The sequence below is a fragment of the Phoenix dactylifera genome, chromosome 13, assembly GCF_009389715.1.
Source record: "Phoenix dactylifera cultivar Barhee BC4 chromosome 13, palm_55x_up_171113_PBpolish2nd_filt_p, whole genome shotgun sequence".
Classification (NCBI taxonomy): Eukaryota; Viridiplantae; Streptophyta; class Magnoliopsida; order Arecales; family Arecaceae; genus Phoenix; species Phoenix dactylifera.
The window spans coordinates 3,619,268-3,636,679 of record NC_052404.1 but is presented as its reverse complement, the minus strand read 5'-3'; the positions used below and the strand labels follow the sequence as shown (position 1 = coordinate 3,636,679).

Genomic DNA, 17,412 nt, shown 5'->3' with positions numbered 1-17,412 from the left:
GAACAGGGGAGTATGTGAGGACCCATACGGGCGTGTATTTGTCTCACATCGATTATTCGCTGAATAGATATTGGATACTTATACAGGATCAAGGAACCCAAATAATACTTTCCGGCTAACCATTTTGTGTGAGATCTTGGGTTGTTCCAAATAATGTTTTCACGAGTTTCAACTAGTTTCGGCAAAGGCTATGCAGGCAACATTCAACTAGTTTTTGGCCCTCCTCATGCCAAGAGTAGATAATATCTTACAAAAATTATGTTACTGCACTTTGTTAATCCAAGAGAACTCCTACAGCCAGTTTCAACTACCTCAGTTTCAACCAATTGAAATGGAATTTGGGGTTAGAGGTTTATTAGGAAAGATGTCGTCCCTATCTAATCCTCTCCGCTCCTGCCTTAATCTGCTTTCTGGGAGATCTGGTACGCAACACGCTCATCTTGCTTTAAGTGCAAGATGCTGTGACTGTCGAGAGTGCCCCCATGTCTTAATTTCTCTTGTATTATGTTGAATTGGCAACATCCTTCAGAGTTGGCTCCCATAAGAAAATTTGTTCAATCACATTTCTCGAAAGAAATGTTATAGATGAGAAACGGGACTGGCAGGCTCATTTGTTAATATCATGAGGCTCCAATGAGAAGTTCTTTGGGATTATAGTGCCGTGAAACGAGGCTTGGAACCAAGAAAAGCTAGAATCCGGTTATGACAGCGAACAAAGACATTGGGAGCCACAGAAACCCGCATCCCTCTAGGAAGAAACGCATCAACCTTATTCCGACGCTATATAATTCTGATTCCTGGCAAATTAGCTCGCGCAGAGGTAGGTTTACATCCTCTGGTTTATATAAAGCAATAATCTTTCGCATCAATCAGACGTGGAAAGAACTTAAACCTGCCCAATAACAGGCTCATGCAACATCCAAGGACTGCTGCTATGTACGAATAGAATATTTGGGAAACAATTTATAAAAATAAATGATGTATATGTGCAAAATGTAAGTTTCTGATTGTTGTTTTGACACTGAGAACCTGACAAAAATATTCAGCTTGACAGAGCAACAAAAGGAATGGAGAATAAGAATTCCTCGAATGTTTCCAGCTTGTAATGGAATCTCTCTTTGGCTGTAGCACTTGGAAGGCACCTTTGCCAATAATTACAAAATAAAACCAAACTAAGCAGGCGGCTGATTTCCTAGGGTAGCCTGCAATAACAAGTATCTGAAGGTTGTTGCTGAACCAAAAAATAAAATAATAATGATGATGATGATGATGGTAAAGACATGAAGATTGCATAGAATTAGATTCGCATCATCAAGGGCGGTCTGATGTGCAGAGACTTTGATGCTGCATTCAACGTCCTCGTACCTGAAGAAGATTAGAGCTAAAGAATTTTCAGCCTTTCGGTCTTGTTCATAAGGTGCACAATGTCAGACTTTGAGCTGCTAGTTAAATTGATTGATGATTGGAGTAGAGCAAGGTGCTTTCAACATTGATTGACAGATTTTGCGTAGTGCTCTTATTGTTTGTAAGCATGTGAATTCATGACATAAACAGAGAATCTGGAACGCTGAAGAAAATTTATTTTGAGAGGCATCTGATAGGATTTCAATGTTGATTTCAGGGATTTTTAATCATTTTATCATGAGTTTCATGGATTTGGAGTTAAATAGATCAGGTGAAAAAATGCATGGGTCAGCATTTTTGCTTGATTCTCTATTAATATCAATGTGATTCCTTCAATCATCTTTTGAGATCGAGAAAGGGAGCCCAACCCCTTCCCTGTCAGTACTCTTCCAAGGGTAGTGGAAAAAAGGCCTCTGAGTGGCTTTTCCACATAAGCAAATCAATCTCTCTAGTTTAATATGCAGATGGCAGAAATATTCTTTGTGAATCATGTTTCATGATGCAGGTATGTGATGCTTGTCTTTCAATATTTGGTTTGAACAAGAACCAAAAGGAAAAGGCAAAAGGCAGGGTTCTTTTGATACCATGTAGGCAGGTGCTGGATGCATGACAAGATGGGATGTGGCCAACATGCGAAGGATTATGTAAAGTTTGAGACGTTGGTTGCAATGCTCAATGTTGCCACATTCTGTTGGAAAGTTTAAGAAGTATGACTGGTAATTTGATGATCAAAGGATTGAGAAAAGGTTAGTATCTCCATTTCCATTTACTCATCTTTCATTTTTCAAGATCTCAAGTTTGACCAATTAGATGAGACTCTTTCTTTAGTGACATCTGGTGAACCTCTGGAGAATTTCTTTGATTCTTTGAAATGAAGCTTGCCTAACAAATGCCTCAAGAAATTAAGACTTAGGCATTTAACTGACTTCAATTTTTCTTTCTTGGTTAACTAGCAGTGGTGGTCAATGCAAAGAAGCAAGGGAGTTGGTAAGTAGAATTCTTTCAGATTTCAATCATGAGTCAGATATGTTGGAGCATAGGGGTACCGAGAAATGAGATTAAGCTGAGGGCGACGGAGGCAATTGAGTTGGATTTTAAGGAGTTGTTCGATATTCTTAGGTGCAAGCTTTGTTTCCCACATCTTGTCATGGTAATAAGTGTTGAGCAACCAAGTATACAGGCCTTGTTTAGTGTCCTCTATTCAATAATTTCTTTTTTGGTAAGTTGAGTTAAGAGTAAGATTTTGAACTATCTCGATTCATCACCAGTGCCTGTAACCCGAATCAACTATCAAAAGAAATGCAGAGTCAAAACTGCTTCATGCCTCTTGTCTAGTTGAGATTTCCTTGCTTTAGTCATGTTTAGCTTCTTTTCTTTCTCCCATTTTCCTCCACCTTCATGTCCTAACTTCTGCATCTAAGTGTGGGGTGTGATGGGGCCCATCTATCACTTTAATCATCTTTCAAACGATGAAGACAGTTTTGGCTTTAACCAAAGCAGTCAACAACGTTAAATGCTTAAGTGGACACTTGAACAACTGTGGTATCACTGTTTAAATGAAATCCTATCAAATGTTAAGATATAAGTTAGTCAATCTAAACATCCATAAATGATTGAGCAGCCATTCACTCTGCTTAAACAGTAGTTTAATTCGCTACCCCTAAAAGATGGTTAGCAACATGGATAGAGAATCAATGCATACAATGTTCAATGCATTTAATTATTGATCCAGCAGAATATATGTTAGGTAACAGGATATGATTAAGAGATTGCCTCTCTCTTATTTATATATGCTCCCCTAGGGTGTTGCAATGAATTGACAATCATGTCATTGCTTATTGATTATGAATAACCAACAGGTAAAGGTATGCCATGTAATGCAATGAATACCTGTCATGCCTTAACATTTGTCCGTACAAAACTGAGTTCAGCCAAATAATTGCTTTCAGCAAAATCATGTATTGTACGATGACCTCGTGATCCCTCATGATCAGTTTTCCGACTTTCTTCCTTCAGCGTTCTTCTACGCTCACTAGCATCCTGAAGTGACAAGTGCAGTTAGTTATGTACAAAATTGATAGAACTATATTTCTGCCAAAATATTACACCAGCAAATGGTTGTAGCTTCATACATATTTTTTCACTAGGGTGTTAGACATGTTAAAGATAAACCATGGTTAGTACGTTCTAAGATGCAGCAGCAAAGGATAAAAATTGTAAATTTTTTGGATAAAAAATGCATGCAGAAAAAACAACTACATGTTTGAGCTCCTGCACATACTTCACATAAAAATTTATTTCTAAAAAAACCTGGAGTTAACAAACTATCAGAAAAACATGATATAGGGTAAGGACCTGTAGCCAAACAATTCTCATTGTAAATTTGGTGTTTTGATAAGTTTCTTGGTCGTTACATATATTGTTCTCACTTGCCTCAATGACATCTCTATCTAGAACCACTGATAAGCAAAGCTACTCCATACTGCACTAAGGGAAATCATGTTACTTGCAGTTGGCACAACAGTGATGGAAGACCGGAAGATCCACAAAGCTAATAGATATGCAAATTGCGACTGAATTGAGGACTATGTCTCCATTAGACATGTAAAAAGGACCACGGAGCAAGTAAATATCCAGTTATGGTGAATCCCATAACTCAAGACTGAATAGAAGATGAACTCGAAACAACGTGTTGGAGGGGATTTCCTTATGGTCGTTGAATTGCAGTGAGAATCTCTAGGCGCATCCATATTTCAGATGCTACAATGCATTAAAAGATGATTTTCATCATCCAAGAAATCCTGGAATTGTAGGATAAATTCCCTCCAATCCCTACTTCTATTTCCCAACTTGTCATCTCACCTGAATCAAACTCCTCAAGTTGTGTTTTCCACCCATGCATGGAATATCAAACTAACACTATAGCCAGGCAGCCAAAAAACCACTTTATTTAATCAGTATGAAGACCTAACAGCACCAGCAGTCATGTGAAAGAAAATGCACAAGTTTCAGGGAGCTTGCAATGTAAGCCATAAATTTAGAGAAACAACCAGTATCCTCAAGTTACTAGGTTTAATAGGTCCAGGAAGGGTGTGATGGTGGATGAAGAGACGTCAATGATATGAGCATTAGGGACTATGAGCAGAAATAAGATACTCCAACAAAATAAAATGTCTATCAATGATATATTTGTATATCATCACCATTGGTGCATTGGTGTTGCATCTTTTGAAGGATTCAATTGTGCACAAAAATTCAGAATAAATGATATTCTTTTGATAGAGCAAGCAAATACTGTAAGACGTCATCTGGAGGAAGAAGTTATAGATGAGGGTAAGAGACACTACTGCGTTAATCCAGGATACATTTAGCGGCTCTCTTGTCATGGTGTTGTTCACTGAAAACATTGTAATTTGATGTGATGCAATAGCACTAAAGGAAAGTTTGGAACAATAGAAAGAACTATTAAAGAATAGGTTAAACTTTAAAGACTTGTTTATTGTAACAAAAAGAAGGAAATTGGCATCATTGCTAATCCTATCTATCCTGAGAAAACCAATCACATAGACATTGATGATCACTTTGTTCGCAAAAAAATTAAAGATTTTTAAAGATGCTACATTGATGAAGCAGAGAAACTAGTTAACATTTTCATGAAAGGATTTTTAAATGAGAGAAATCCTAATTTCAAGGTCAACCTATGTTCCATCAATGACTACAAACATCTTATGGTACAATAAATATGTTTCATGACTAATAGAACATGTATTTATCACAGAGGTAAACAATTTTTTATAATACAATTGCAATATTAAATACACAAAAGAGAAGGCAAGAGGGATCGGTTGGCATGTCATAGCCAGTGTTGCATGGGCACATAAATGAGAATCGGATTCGGAGACAACATCAAGGGATTTAGAATAAGGAGACGTCTTATGATGATGATCCAACATGTGACAGATTGTCCTCATGATTTACCAAAAACATACACTTGAGGACTCAAAAATGACCTTTACACCCTCTTGCTACTTGAAGGTACTATTATTTGGTTGCTTCATTTTCCTCCACATTAGCAGACACTAGCAGAGTAGATATCTTTTCTCCAGAAACATATCAGTGCTTGGCTGTTAGAATAGAGTAAGAGTACCGGTATCTCAAATATTATATATAGGTCAAAAATCAAATAGAATGGATTTGGTTTTGTGTCTTTTACATTGGTTGTATCTTGTTTGTTGCACTTCTCATTTCTTTCAATTCTCTAGAAATATAAACAGTTTCTGTTTCGCCAATCTGCAGATTAACCGTATAATCAGTTGATCTACTTATGCTGTTCCATAAGCCAAAAGGGAAACAGAATGGATTATCGCATCATCCAAATATAAGGAATAATAAAGAGCACAGCTTTAAGGATATTTCCATCAAAGCAGACTAACAATAATATTAATACATGGTCTTCTGCAATCTGCAACAAAACTAACCAAGTTTCTGAAAAAGAAAAATGGTCTCAAATGGAAGGAGAATCTGTGATCACCTGCAAAAATTCCAGCATTTGATCTTCAATGGTACCACGCATTGCCAATGTTTCAACATAAATCGGACGAGTGGCACCCATGCGATGAGCACGACTAATCACCTGTTCCTCCATGCTGATTCAATATAATAAATTCAAATTATTGGTCAAAACATATACAAGTGTGTTGAAAAACTGGACATAGGGAAGATGATGGATCACAGAAAAAGAAGAAAAGGAGAATGAGCATTCCAGCAGAATAATGTCTGCTTATTGGATTGTTAAATGTAGTTGCTTCCCCTTAATGAAACGCTAGAGTAGGGCAGGGATGTGCCACTAAAAGCATGGAAGAATAAGATTAGAACTGTTGATAAATAACATTAGGTTAATCAAAATTTTCTTTTCATGCATGTTCAAACCTCAAAGGTTTTCAATTTGTTTATACAAAAAAGGCATTACCTCCTGTCCCAGATGGGTTCCATCAAAAATACATGTGTAACAAAACTCAAATCAAGGCCTAATGCTGCACTTCCATCCATTAGTAAAGCGATGCAACTTAGATTTTGTTGAAAACTCATTAACGACTTCATCTGCACAGAACAGGAGGGAATAAGCTGATCTAGATAATAAAAGGATAGAGAAAAAAACATTTCATAAAGGCACACCTTGTTGCATGAATGCATCGGACTGTACATTCCAGCATATTCGATTCCAGCAACTGTCAGCTACAAAAAAATAATATAATAATAATACATAGGAAACTTTTATTCTTACAAGGCCAAGCATATGATATATAACAGATTATACTCAGTTATGATTACCTGCTGCTCAATGACATGTATGTGCTCAAGAAATTGAGAAAATATTATAACTTTCTCAGGTAACATTTTACAAGATTCGTCATTTGGCCTTGTAGCAGTCCCCTGATGTGTGAACACAGTGCAAGAGCGCTTTTGAGAGTTTATGGATGCCTTTGTATCATCCTTTTTATCTAAACAGCAGCCAATTTTTCTATTAGATTCCTGTAAAACCTTTAGGCGTTCTATCAAGTATGCAACTTTGCTACTTGATGTTGATTGCCAATCTGGATCCCAGGCATCCTGCATAAAAGCATAAAACCATGTGGAGGAAAAAAAGATGACGGAAGGGGGAGATGGAAAGGTATTATGTCACAAGATGACATGCCTGCTTATATGAAGGTTGCAACTCAATAAGATCTTTAGGCACCGGCCACTTAGGATTTGGATTTTCTGGGCGTGTTAATATTTCTGGAGACTGCATCTCGTAAGGGTTGTCACAGCCAGGAAAAGTGCACTTCTGGCTGTCCAGAGCTACGCAATCAAGGCACAGTAAATGCCTACATGGCGTGATAACAGGTAAACGGCACCAATCTTTGCACCTAACAACAGCATCCATAAGAGTACTATCTTGAAACATGAATAATAGATAGAATGGGAAATTTAAAATGCATTAGTTACCTGAAACAGTAACATCCATACAGAAGATAATTTTTTATGAGAACATACTCTTCTGAAAGAGGATCAAGACCTTGTTGTGCCAGAATATCCATTGTTTCCTGGATATCCTGACCAGCATCTGTGACCTTAATATGCCCAGCCACACAACAAGACAATCTGACATTCATAATTGTGGTGCTACGAAACTTCCATTGTTTTGGGTTTAGAAGTGATTCAACATGAGAAGGATCATTCCAATCAGCCATCAATATATTTCTTCTGACTGTAGCAACCAGTTCATTGTAACTCCTTGCATGCTCCTCAGTAAAATGTAAATAAGTTGCTTTTTTAATGCAAGGGGGGATATTTTTCAGATCTATCTTTCTTGCACTGATCATTGTTCTTTGAAGCAGCTGTAGAAGACGCAATCGCCCCTCCTCCATCTGTGCCTCAAAAGGTCTAAGTATGCCAGCCTCCCATGATTCCTGGTTTTCGCCATAAGCTTCTTCATGAAGAAATTTGAGCATGGGTTGAAGATGAGCCACTTGACTATTTGGTGTATTTGGTGTTGGTGTACCAGTCAAAATCCAACGATTTGATGCAGCCAGAGAGATAGCCATCTGTAATTTATTTGTCAAGCTGAGACTTGAGCCAAGGGTGTGTCCCTCATCTAACATTACCCTAAGCCAGTGTACTTGCATTAATACACTCCTCTTGCGTGGGCCCCATTCAGCACTTAACCGGTTAAAGGTGGTTATGACAATGTCATAATCCCATGCAAGATTGTGAGCACAAGGCTTTTTATGGTCAGCCCAGACATAAACTCGGAGCTGCCCAGGCCTGACATGTTTCTGAATTTGGGTTTTCCAGTGATCGACTAAATTTGAAGGGACAACAATCAGGGTTGCTCTGGACAAATACAACCTGAACAAGTCCAACGGTTTGGTGAGAGCAATTCTTAGTGCAGTCAAATCAAACGCCAAATTGTCGAGCTTGGATGGATAATACCACCTACTTACAAGTCTTTCAACCCTCCTTACAAGACCAAATGCTTGAAATATCTTGTGAAATCCACGGGAATCTCTATCTGAAGCCATTCGAGAATCTAGTATTGGAAGCGTCAAGCCAACGGTTTCCATCTCTATGAGTTTGTTATCTGAAAGATTGGCCAACCAACGTAATGCATTCCTTGTTTCCGAGTTCAACAACATAAAATTCTCCTTTAGTACACTAGCGAAAAAGGATATATTTTGCTCTTTCCCTTGTGAGGTTCCTTTTGTATAAAATCCAGGCAGATTTGTTATTCTCCTTTTGTAGTCCCAAGATTCCTCTGGAGCAGCACAACTCTGGTGTAAAGGATCATTATTCATGCTACAAAACCATGCTGCTGTAGCATCAAGTGTACTTCTCTCTGATAGCTTCCGCCACTTTCTACAAGCATCACACTGGACCCAGGTCTCACTAGAATCAAAACCAGCATTATCCTTCTCAGGTTCCTTGTGACTGTTGCACGATCTGGGCATGACAATGTCCTTTGCAAAGTGATCTAATTTTGGGACTTTTGAAATATTTGTGCTGTCAACAACATTTTCTGTAGCCTTTCTTTTCTTGTCACAGCCTGAAATTTCTCCATACGTGTCCAGGAGATTTCTCTGCACACGACTCAGGCTTCTGGTACATCTAAGAACACGTGTTACTGGCCTTGAGTGTGTGTCCGTGCAAGATAAAATGCCTGGTTTCCCATAGGAAGAAGCTGCCAGCCCCACAGCATGTTCAGGGCCCATTGACCTGCCTCTCTTTCGTAAGGGAGATTTTGTCATCTCAGCTGAACTAAATTCCAGTGATGGCATACTAGAACAAACCTTCCCCCTTCGCAAATTCTGCCCCAACAATCTTTTCCACGTTGGAAAAAGGTTACCTGCCATGACATTATTAGAACTGACTTCATAATAGCCACATTTTTTGTCAGAACTATGCATGCACCATATTACATCCGCTCCATGTGGTGGGTCAGCAAAAGTTCCATGTGTTTTCAGAATAAGAGATAGTGCAGTTACTGTCTTCCCTAATCCAGGTTCATCACAAAACATTCCTCCACGGAAATCATTTATCATAGGTGCCATTCCAGTGGATATTTCACCAGTAACAATGTTTATGTAAAGAGAAAATCCATCCTCAGTAGAAAAATGTGTATATAAAGGATGTGCCAGAGTCTCACCATTTCGCTCACGTTTCAACATCCACTCAACTGCTGCCTCCTGATGGGGAAAAAGTTTAAGTTTCATACAAGGCATGATAGATATAGCCAACGACCTCAAATGACGACATGTGGCTGAAACCCTAACAAGGTCCTTTGGGCTAAGCTGAGTTAACACGTTAGTCAACACATCATCAGCTATATCCCAGATACCGCGATGTAATGATGCATTTTCAGGCTCTATTCTAGTAGACTGCATCTTCTTTTCCTTCGCTACACTAGGTAGGCTCTTAAAAATTTCATGAAGATCGAATAACCTTTTATTGCCAGAATCAGAAGAACTGCAATGCATTTCACATCCAAGGACATGGCAATCAGTACAACTCCAAATATGTTTCTCATCTGCAAGTGAATAATCAGCCTTCCAATCAAAAGAAAGCATCGAATTTCTGATTTCCCAGTTGCAACTGTAAACATATAACCCATTCGCATTAGCAGGGCAGGTAAATAACTTAAGTTTTCGCAAGAATTCTCAAAAAGTTGAATAAAAAGCACTGCATCAATCAATCAAAAATTTAACATTGTAACCAATTTCATTAAGCACTGCAATCAGCGACCCTATGATAAGCATTTAATGTCACAGAAAATAACCGCTATCTGGAGCTAAAGAAAACAGCAGCATATAAGTGCTCATGATGCTTCCAGCATAGTGTATGAACAAAGGTAAGATTAAACACACAAAATGATTGTACTTTACTATTAAAGGGGATACACAAATATGATTTATTAATAGAGTCCCTACTATAATTAGATGCACAAATTTATAACAATCTCCCTCTAAATAGTGTTAAGAGAGAAACAAAGTGATTGCGATCATAAAAGTAGGAGAGTATTTATTAATTCCCACTAATAATAAAAAGAGCAGCAGGATATAATGTTAATTGGAGTCAACGGATGCACACTCTCAAAAAACATAAACAAAGAAAGAAATATGACAAATTATATTTCAAAACATTAGCATTCAATAAAGAAAGTAATTATAATATTTATTAAAATTATATGACTTGTATTAGACAATTAAATTTTAATTTGCAATATTTATGTAGTAACCTTCTGGGCAAAATGGATATTACTCAATTTCTTTTTTACAACACTGCTCATAATTCTTCGCAAAATCACAATAACCTAAACATGATATCTGATGACAACATATACAAGGAATGAGCACCTTGGAGTGCGCTATGCCTATTCTATATATTCCTACATTATAGTGCATATAAATTCATTTGTTGAATCACTGGTACATATGCACTATAACACTTGATAAATCTTAAGTATATTCATTATTTACATGCCCCTCCAAAATTGTACCATGAATTCGAGGTTTATTTTGTGGTGTTAATATGTAAAAATAGTCACATAATGTTAGCTTATCTAGTTGATTACTTAAAGGCAGTTGTTATAAACATCTAGGGTGATTTATAATGAAAATTTGAGATCCATGAGTTAAAAACCAAAATTATAGATTCATTGTTAAAGTAGGGACCCTGAGACCATTTGCATACAATTTTGAACATTGGTTGAAATATATCATGGAGATTTCATTTGCATGATCACTAGATAGAGTTGGGTATGAATCACAGATCATCCTTAGAGCCAACAAAGAATCCACAAGTTCTCCTGGAAAATTATCCAAGTTGTCAGAGTGTTTACCATAAGGAGGGTTGGATATTCCTAAGCATTTCCTAAGCTATTGAAATGTATAGTAATTACTTGAAGTTCCTCCTCTGCTAAGATAGTGACCTTGCAGTGACACTCCGGTATGCAATCATATTGAATGGTCAACACTAGCAATCTACCTCAAAAATCATTATCAAGATTGAGGTATGAACTAGGTATACAGCTTACACGTGGTCCCTTGACCTAAAAGATAAGACATTTTGTTGTATTCTAAGGATAAATAAACTGGACCCAAACCTATGTACTAACCATGATACCTTAAATTATACCTTGAAAGAGAATATACCAATTTATTGGGCTTAGATGCGAGTAAGGGTTAAGCTGTCCAACAAGGAAACTATCATATTGCATTGTCTTCATATTAGGATAGAGATATATTCAGACATGAGTCTTGGAGCCCTAGCAGCTATTTATGTTTTTAAAAAATAATTAATTTGATTTGCCAAAATTATTGCGCTTAATAATTAACTATTTTACAAAAGGCCTCGCACGAACAATTTTATTTAAATATATCTAACATGATCCGATCCTAATACACCACGACATAGTACGACTAAGGGTCTGACAGTGTCAATGGTCATGCAAGGACACAAAAATGATGAGGAACTTAATTGCACCATCTAGCTAATGTAGTAACGGGGAGACTATCGGTTTCATCCTAGCGCATTAGAGGTTTGGTAATGCATACGGGCACCATATCTTCATGCAGGGCCATGTTACTAATATTTGATATGGCCACCTAAAAAGACATGTTCTAATGATGCAAGAAACCTGAGTTGACCTATCCCATTAGGCTAGGTTTATAGTAACCCATGCCAAGCTCAGGACCATCTACGGCCCAACCCAACTTGCCTAATCTGCATCCCTAATCAAGGAAGCATCTACATGATTCAACTATTCAATGATTTTCATAGAAATTCAATATTATGATGATTCATTCCTTGCCAATTTTACAAATCCATCATTTCTAGACCATTCAAAGGGTGATAGATTGCCTTGGGATGGCTGGTCAAGGTGCACTAAAGCCACCATATAATAGTAGTCACAAGGAGATCATGATCTAAAAAACAAAACATCAATATAAACATCATGAAGATATGTGAAACAAGATCCGCCTAGTGAAAATAGATGATGTAGCATAAGGTGAGCGAGTAGTTTTAGATTAGTTGAGTTTGGAGATAGGATTGTCAAATAGGTTGGGTGAACCCAAACAGACCAAAAACCCAGCCCAAGAAAATATAGGCTTAGGTTTGAGTTTTAGGCCTGTGGCACAAGCTCGGGTCTAGAAATGTAGGCTCGAACAATTTTCAAGCCATGCTCGAGCTAAAATTTTGGTAAAGAAATAATATAAGGGCTTGTTCTAAGCATTTGGGCCCATGAAAGTATATGCTTAGTCAAGTCAAGCTCGAGCCTAATACTTGTAGGCTAGATCAGGGCCTAGCCAGGCTCAAGCCCGAGGTGTAAGCCTCAGGTGGGCCTATGCCTATTCCAGTGGATTCGCAACCCTTTTTTAGCTTAGAATTAAGCATTAGAATTTTTTTAAAATTTTCTAATATAATTATAAACATAGTTTTCTATATGCATAATTGAATTTTCTCAAATTCATTTCATTTAAGTAATATACAACTTTTCAGAGTGCCCATATGAATGAGAAATATTTATCAAGCTTTTGAGTATGCTAAAGAAACTTAATTTGACCAACATCATTTTGCCCGAAAGGTGTGTTGGTAGATTGAGGGAAACAAATTTCATATTCTTCATTTTTCTAGTAGGGCTCAGATTAATAAATGAAATAAACTATTCAGTTGAGCTCTTGGAATTTAAGGCCAACCCCAGGATAGAGAATTGCTTTAAAAAATGGAACAATTCCTAGCTTCTCTCTCTTCACTCCCTTTCTCTTCTTTATTTCCTCTTATCTTCTTATGGATACTTTAAATCAAACTTTTTATTCAATTTCCTACGTAGATCTGATCTCAAATTTTTCAAATTGCAACAGATGCTGCAAACCTGAAATTATAATCATAAGGGACAAAATAGCAAATTCAATCATCTCAATCTTTTTCTACATTAGCAATCAACCTTTTCGAAGAAAAAGAGAATAAGAGATATTAAAGCTTTATGTTATTCTTATTCTAAATATTAAACAATGGTTACAAGAAATGCTTTGCTTATAATTTTTAGGCAATTATTCAGGTCCCAGTCAATCCCTTATTAAGAATTCAAATCTCAATTATATCTAGGTCCCTTAGATAATATTTAGTGAAATGATAAGGAGCATTATCCAAAAAAAAGAAGAAAATTAAGAATATCTGAACTTTTGTGGCCAGCCACTTAATACCCCTCACCCTCATATGAAGTAATTGCAACCTCCAAAAACTCTTCTCAAAATCTGCCACTGTGCTTTTTATTGTACAAATCTAACAATAACCATCAAGCCTTGTTCCAAGTTCCAACTATTTGGGGTTGACAAACTTCTAAAAAAGCTAAACAGCATAAATAGGAAGACAAACATAACACATTATAGTCTGTGTTATATAAAAACAGCAAAACTAAACAGAAATCAAACATCTATAAAACGTAAGATAGCAAAATCTATGCTTCATCTAAAGATCCGCAATTTTGATACCGGGTATCATCTAATAAGTTGCCAGTTCAGTGCGGTACAATACCGAACCAACTCTCGAATTATTTTTCTTACTTTTCATCTTGACACACCTCGGTGTGGCCAATATACCTTGGTAATGGTTGATACGCCTCGATATCGGGTGGTACGCATCTTGGTATACTTCGGTGCGCCTCAGTACATTTCGTACAGAATGGTACAGAATCTATACCAGCCTAAATATAAGTTTCATACCAATATCGACCCGGTATGATACGGTACATCCCAAACTAAACAGTTCAGAGCAGTACTACAGTCCATGCTCTATCTCACCCTCGGCTACAACAAAAGTTCATGATGTCTCATTGCAACTCCTAGCAATTGATTATATGCAAATTCTAAACAAGCCAATTATGCGGAACAATGGTAATATAAGGGAAGCTCATAAAAGGTAATTACATAAAGCAATAGTTTGTTGATTGCTCATCAAGGTTCCTGGAACCATTCTTCTTGGTTACAAATAAGAGCCTTGTAACCTGCTCCAAAGAAGATTCCAATAGCTCCATGCTACATATATTGTAGATCCATCTCATAAGCTTTAGGCATACGCTAATGGTTATAGCAGCTAAATTTTGCAAACTAATTAACCACACTATGTTCCCGATTGGAGAGAATTAAAATCTTCAAATGCATCTGGAATGACTTCCTCAAGCCTTTCTGTAAAGGCTGTCAAAGAAGACCAGATCCCAACCCACAGCAACTCAGCACCAACACCATATGCAGGCACTACCTATGCTAATTAAATTAAAGAATTCCCACCACTTCTTCGCCTTCTCACATACGCTTGCATCGACCATCATCCTTGCCTACGAGCAAAGTCTTCATAAAAAGGAACCGACGGCTACAGTAGCTTCTTAAGCAACCAAAGTTTTAAATCTAACGGTTGAATTTCAAATTTTTTAGTAAAATTCAATTTTTAAGCAATTAAAAATTAGAACTGAAGAGGGGAAAAAATAGCCATACCTCACATGCTTGAACAAAGAAGCAGCCAGCGCCCTCGACTTGGGGAATTGCCAACCAGACCACACCTCTACGGGCAAATACACATCGATCAGCACCACCGCCCTCGCCTCCCCATCCCCTCGAACCGAAACCCTAACAACCCTGGCCTCGATCTCCAAGCAGCTGTGAGCCCTCAGCGCGTGCAGCTGCTGTACCACGCTCATGCTCCCGTTCACGAGCACAATCCCCCTCCTCCTCCTCCTCCTCCTCCTCTTCGAACTCGAGACCGGGGCCCCTGCACCGCCACCGCCGCCCCCAATCTTCGCCTTATCCGGCATCGAAAACTCGGTCTCTTCAGGGTCTGCCTTCACATTGCTTTCCTGGAGGACCAGCAGCAAGAGTCCATCTTGAGATCGGAAGCCGGCAACGGCTCCATCGCTGAAGAGGGAGCAGGGCGTGCCGGGGGCTAGGGTTGGGCGAGGGGGCGCCGCGTCTCCGCGGGGCTCCTGGGGGGAGCTCACGGAGACGACGGCGGGGAGGAAGCCGCAGAGCTTGTGGTGGTTCAGAAGGCCGTCCTCCATTAAAGGAGGACCCCAGGGTAGCGAACGGGGATTAGGGTTTTGGGAGAGGGTTAGGGTTTGGAGACCAAGGGAAGGAAGTACGGTGCGAGAATTCTGGGGGCGATTTGGGGAGGGAGGGATAGGAAAGAAGAGAGGATGAAGGGAACGCGGAGGAAAAAAATGGCAGGAAGCAATCGAGGGGGCGATAAAGAGCGTTAAGGAGTGGGAGTGGGAGGCGGAATCGGAGTGGGAATCGGGAATCGGATCGGAAAGACCAAGCGGAAATCCCGAAGGATGATGTCACGGCCACGGCCCACCGTGTGGCGGGAGAGACTGGGGGCTTGTGGCAAGCTAGGGGCCCGGATAGTCGTTAAAACTCGTACTTGCGTAGGAACGCTTCTCTGGATTTGGTGCCGACAACCTCGATATGTAGTATGTGCTAATAGCTGGATTACTTGCACATGAGGCTGCAAAGGAGTCGCCCTGACTCGTGACCTGATTCGATCCTATCCAGGTCCGATTCAATTTATTTTAGAAGATCTGTGCGGCCGAGTCAGATTTTAAACTTGGATCTGTTTCATTTTTCGGATCGGATTTGAATTTAGATCCGATCCATTTAAAATTTGGATAATTTTGTGAGCCGATCCGATCCGACTAAAATCTGTAAAATTATTTGGACCCGTGGGCTGCAGCCCGCAGGTACAAACATAAATTCTGAAGCCATGCAGCCCGTGGGTACAAACACAAATTCTAAAACTATGGACAGGTTGATCCAACTTGGACCCAACCCGATCCGAATGATCTGTTGGGTCAAAAATTATAGTGGTTGACCCAATCCGACTCAATAGGTCTGGGTCCAAAATTAGAATTCAAATAAAAAATTAGATTGGGTCGGAATCACTCATGACTCGACCTGATCCATTTACATCTTTACTTGTATGCTAGTGTGTAACGAACGTGACTGTGCATATAGAAGATTCCGATGCATGGATGGTATCAATAATCTTCACCATGGAATGAATAAAAAAAAAAAGCATTATGTAGTTATGATCCTAAGAAATCGGGATCCTCGATCATCATTGGAGGAGCAAATTAGAGACGGTCCTAATCTATAGTATTTTTTCATACAGAGCGATTATTGGAAGACTCGAACTTATGACATGGAGCAAAAATCAATCCAAAAACCGAGGAAGATAGCTTCGAACCTCAAGCCTGTATTATAAGAATAGAGATTTTGATAGTGTGAGAGATGGCTCAAGTAAGACCAAAGTTTGGAATGCTAATCTATATTAGTTGTGCTACAACTAGATCATGGCCTGACATCAACAATTAGGAGGAATGGGTACCTGCATATTCTAGTAGACGTCAAGCAGACAAGCATAGATATCTCACAACAAAATATGGTAGTGGCACAAGACACTTAAAACATCAAGTATAAGGTTAGATCTTAAAAGACAAATTTGTCATTCCACCTATCTTTTGCTGAATGATTCTGAATAGTTAGATCAGTGTTATCCTCCCCCTCCCCACCCCCACCCCTTCTATTTATAATGCATGCATTGGTAGGTTGGTGAAAAATAAAACTTAAGCACCATTTCTTCTGATAACTTAGTTTTGAGTACCAGTAATGTATGGCATTTATACACTTACACAAATCAACATGCTTAAAGTTTTTAGAACTTGTGTATTAGTAGGGGATAAAAAGATATTATACTAGAATTTGCTTCATATTTATTATTCACAAAGTTTCAAAATAGGATAAGTAGTTAGAGCTTCTCTAGTTCTAGCTCGCATCTCTCTCCACTTGAGAGAGGTCTAGCATTGAAATCGTCGCCGAGGCATCTCCATCGTATTTCTATAAAATTATTCTAGAATAAATACCCAAGATCTATCCAATGTATAGTCGATGTAGGACTGAATCTACGCCCGCACAGATCCTT

General features: G+C 38.5%; 1 protein-coding gene across 8 annotated transcripts; it reads right to left on the bottom strand.

Annotated features, from left to right (window-relative positions):
- Window positions 1-937: 937 nt before the first annotated feature.
- On the bottom strand, window positions 938-15,787 carry LOC103701638 (F-box protein At3g54460). 8 transcript variants are annotated; one of them, XR_603194.4, is made up of 9 exons: window positions 14,934-15,781; window positions 7,393-10,035; window positions 7,100-7,313; window positions 6,736-7,014; window positions 6,580-6,639; window positions 6,374-6,504; window positions 5,936-6,250; window positions 3,295-3,444; window positions 938-1,381 (listed from the first exon to the last, which is right to left on the bottom strand). XR_603194.4 is itself a non-coding variant. In XM_008783780.4 (9 exons), exons 1-8 carry the CDS (start codon window positions 15,491-15,493, stop codon window positions 3,298-3,300), a joined length of 4,149 nt encoding a protein of 1,382 aa, XP_008782002.2. In that variant the 5' UTR covers window positions 15,494-15,772; the 3' UTR covers window positions 938-1,381; window positions 3,295-3,297. The 8 variants fall into 8 exon arrangements, 3 of the variants coding, with proteins under 3 accessions (XP_008782002.2, XP_026658245.2, XP_008782001.2); XR_603193.4 differs by having other exon boundaries at window positions 938-1,365; XR_003384611.2 differs by having other exon boundaries at window positions 938-1,202.
- Window positions 15,788-17,412: the final 1,625 nt, after the last annotated feature.